This window comes from Rutidosis leptorrhynchoides, chromosome 1, assembly GCF_046630445.1.
Source record: "Rutidosis leptorrhynchoides isolate AG116_Rl617_1_P2 chromosome 1, CSIRO_AGI_Rlap_v1, whole genome shotgun sequence".
Lineage (NCBI taxonomy): Eukaryota > Viridiplantae > Streptophyta > Magnoliopsida > Asterales > Asteraceae > Rutidosis > Rutidosis leptorrhynchoides.
Genome location: NC_092333.1, coordinates 608,803,511 through 608,807,930, shown reverse-complemented (window position 1 = coordinate 608,807,930; position 4,420 = coordinate 608,803,511). Strand labels below are relative to the sequence as shown.

Below are 4,420 nucleotides of genomic sequence, written 5' to 3'. Positions count from 1 at the left end.
GCTCATGGTAGAAGTTAAAATTGATTAGTCATACATGACATAATCAAGAGTGGAATCCCATGCTAGTTCCTATTGGTATATACTCATAGTAAGTATGTTTTGAAGCTGTGTATAATACGGGTAAGAATACGACTAGAATTCTTGATGAAAGAAAAGAATGGAAAAGTAACTGTAACCATTTTCGTTAAGTATGAGTGTTTTGATATATGTCTTGAAGTCTTCCAAAAGTATTTTAATACATCTAAATACACTACATGTATATACGTTTTAACTGAGTCGTTAAGTCATCGTTAGTCGTTACATGTAAGTGTTGTTTTGAAACCTTTAAGTTAACGATCTCAATTAATGTTGTTAACCCATTGTTTATTATATCTAATGAGATGTTAAATTATTATATTATCATGATATTATGATATATTAATATATCTTAATATGATATATATACATTTAAATGTCGTTACAACGATAATCGTTACATATATGTCTCGTTTCGAAATCCTTAAGTTAGTAGTCTTGTTTATATGTATATAACTCATTGTTAATATACTTATGGAGATACTTACTTATCATAATCTCATTTTAACTATATGTATATCCATATATATATCGTCAAGTCGTTTTTACAGGTTTTAACGTTCGTGAATCGCCGGTCAACTTGGGTGGTCAATTGTCTATATGAAACATATTTCAATTAATCAAGTCTTAACAAGTTTGATTGCTTAACATGTTGGAAACATTTAATCATGTAAATATCAATCTCAATTAATATATATAGACATGGAAAAGTTCGGGTCACTACAACAACTGCTATGCTTCTGTTTTATTCGATACTGGTGCTGATAGAAGTTATGTGTCTACTGAATTTTGTGCCTTATTTGACGAGGAACCCCAAACCTTAGACACTAAGTGTCTTGTACAAATGGCCAATGGTAAATTTGTAAAAGTTGACCGGATCTACAAGAAATGTAATCTGACTCTAGCCAATAAAACCTTCAAGGTTGACTTATTGCCTGTTGAACTAGGAAGCTTTGATGTAGTCTTAGGGATGGATTGGTTATCCCCGATGAAAGTGGGTATCCAGTGTTTTGATAAGACAATTAATATTCCTCTCGAAACTGGTGAAATTCTTGTTATCCAAGGAGATAAGAGTGGTTCCAAACTTAATCTTATCTCATGCATCAAAATCCGAAAGTACCTTATGAAAGGATGTCAAGCCATTTTGGCTCACATAAAGGAAGTCAAGCCAGATGAACGGCGTATTGAAGACGAGCCTGTTGTTAAAGACTTACATGAAGTTTTTCCTGATGAAATCCCTGGTCTTCCACCACAAAGACAAGTTGAGTTTCAAATCGATTTGATCCCCGGTGCTGCCCCTATTGCAAAGGCACCATGCCGGCTAGCTCCATCAGAAATGAAAGAGCTATCTATGTGTAACACCGTACTTTTTTTAAAAAAAAATAACACAGAGGAAGTCTTATTTACAAAATAAGCTCTTACGTACAAACATAAACATAATTATTACAACTTCATTCATAAATACATTGTTATCAAAAACCGGTGTTACGTTAATATTCGATTTCATATAGACAACATCAGAGTTCTAGATTTGTCGAACACAACCCAACACGACCATCTTCTCCCATGACCACAAAAGCAAAAACCTACAACCTGCAAGGGGGAAGGTGGAGGGGTTAGCACGAAGCTAAGTGAATGGACGAATCTAACAGCTAAAGCATACAGGTACAATCACTAGAATACGCATCATCAAATTAATCGGACAGTTAATCACATAACCACTAGAACATGCAGAAACAGAGCAATCTACCATTAGCATATAATATAAAAAGCAATATCATACAATAGTCAACAATCAACTAAATCCAAAGACCACCAAAGCAATAAACATCTACAACAACGGTCAATCCAAAGCAACCGTCTGGGTAATCCGAAGCAACCCCTTGAGAGACTCGGCGTCCTGGCCGGGCCAACGACCCCAGTTGATCAGACTAGAGTCTACCAAAAACTCATAACTCTGTATCACTAGTATAAGTCTTCCACACACGACGAACGCGTGATTCTGACTTATACTGATCATACAACATCAATGAGCCCAACCTGATCAGAAGCAAGGTTGATCTCTCCCGACCTGATCAGAAGCAAGGTCGGTCAAACAAACGCGCAAGGACACAGTCCATAACACATAACAACATAGGTTCAAAGCATAGCAACTAGGTCAACGGTCTAGGTCATGTTACTATATGCCTTAATGACTAGATTAACCCACTCACCGAAAACCAGCATAAGAAGTACTCAGAGGTCTTATATTTCTGAGTCTTCACTTCTCCTGATCACCTGGAAACATCATAAACAAAGTCAGTATAGTGTTCTAATCAATAATATAATTAATAAATACTATAAACTAGGTCATATTATCATATATTCATCATATTATAAGTCTACAACATAAACTCAATCAATAACGACCCTAAACGAGTACAAAACAAGACATACACAACAAAATCCCTTATTCTGACCAAAATAAAGTTTGATCTAGCTTTTTAAAACCTTATCATTGTAAAGTAAATTTCAAGACGAGTCCAACGATAGTTTATTCATCGAAAACGGAGTTACGGTTTGAAAGTTATAGCCTTTTCAATTTTACCAAAAACTGACCAGTGCTCACTCGCGCGGACGAGACCTCACTCGTGGTCCTCAACCGCGTGGTTGAGCCTCAAATGCGTGGTCACTCGTACGAGTGACCTGTCAGAAGTGTAGGAGCTGTTAGAACATTCCAGCTCGCTGATTTTTGCCATTTTGGCCCAAACACTCGATTTTTGCAAGATCTAACACCAAAACCACCTCCAAAACATCATATAAACTATATAAAACATATTTATAACATCAATTGAACATATCAAACACATTAAGATCAAGAATTAAGTAAAATCTAACATAAACCCATAAGAACACAAAAACCCAATTAGCAACAAGATTAATACATGAATCTGTGAATTACTTACCTTGTGTTGATCACGAAATCACTAGGAATCTGAATCTGCAACTTGTTAAATTAATTTTAACAAGATCAAGAGCTAGGGTTTGAGATTATGAACAAGATGAGAGCGTAAGAGTGTGTGTCTAGTTAGGTAAAAATGGCTAGAAGTGTCCAGAACACTTACATAAATGAGTGTTAAACCTATACCGCATATCACACAGGTATTTATCAGTTATCTGATATCCTTCGTACATTATTAGGGGGTCCTAACGAGGTCCAAATTAAATAAACAAACCTGTTCTGTAACCCTTTTCACGAAGTGGTCTCAACTAAACAATGAAATAACCACAAACACATAATTAATTAAATCACAAATTAACACCATACTAAGGTAATTTGATCATTTCCACCTAGGCCCGATCTCAGGGTGTTACAAATCTACCCCCTTAAAGAGATTCCGTCCTCAGAATCTGGTCAAAGTCGTAGGTCACGACAAAAATACTATTAACTACCAGTCACACAACACATAACAACATCTAATCAAGTAGTCACCTAACCTAATTCTCGTCTTATCTTATTGAAACTTCCGCATGATCTGCCAAAATGTGCTTACGTTGGCCAGACGTAATACATTATCATAGATCACGTCTCCATTTCAGTTAAGAAAATCCGAGAAACCTAAATCCAAGTCATCTCTATCACTACAGCTAACACTACCTCAAAGCACCTATCACTAAACAGATTACATCATCTACATAACATACTAAACACGCATTCCTGAAATCAAAAGTAACAACAAAGTTAGTCTGAACATACCAGTGTTTAAGTCTTCTGACACAACATCAGTATCTGCTACCATCTGATAAGCTCTAGCTATAGCCGTGGGAGGACCTTTTCTCTTCTGTCCTACTGATGCGGTAGATCCACCAACAGACGCCGACTGCACTCCGGACCCTGCCCCCTCTACCCGCTGCCGGACACTGTGCTAACCTATGACCTTCCTTATGACAATTCCAACATACATTGCTTCCGAAAGAACATTGTTGAACATCATGTCCCACTATACCACACCATAGACACCTTTTCGTACCTTGAGAACACTGTCCACTGTGGTAAGATCTGCACGAGTTACACCACTCTTTCTGTACGAAACCTGACCCACTCGTACTCGAAACTTCCCTCGTACTAGACCCAGTTAACTTTCTTGATTTCGGACTGGACTGATAACTGGATTGGCCTTCCGACCTCTTCCCATAAGAACCACTCCCCACTCCCGTACTCCTTGCGGCTTTAACACACCCTCTATCGCTTTAGCCATCTCAAAAGCTTGCGATAAAGAAGAAGCAAATCTAACCATTGACCGATACTCCGGCTTAATAACTCTAATAAAATGCTGAATTTTATCTTTCTCATGCGGTACCCACT

At 37.2% G+C, this 4,420-nt stretch overlaps 1 protein-coding gene across 1 annotated transcript; it reads left to right on the top strand.

Annotated features, from left to right (window-relative positions):
- Nucleotides 1-919: 919 nt before the first annotated feature.
- On the top strand, nt 920-1,489 carry LOC139847709 (uncharacterized). The gene has a single exon (XM_071837436.1). It carries the CDS (start codon nt 920-922, stop codon nt 1,487-1,489), a length of 570 nt encoding a protein of 189 aa, XP_071693537.1.
- The last annotated feature ends 2,931 nt before the right edge of the window (nt 1,490-4,420 follow it).

What these genes read in the sequence shown, in the direction of transcription:
- LOC139847709 (XM_071837436.1), top strand. Translation starts at nt 920, where the DNA reads ATGGCCAATGGTAAATTTGTAAAAGTTGACCGGATCTACAAGAAATGT.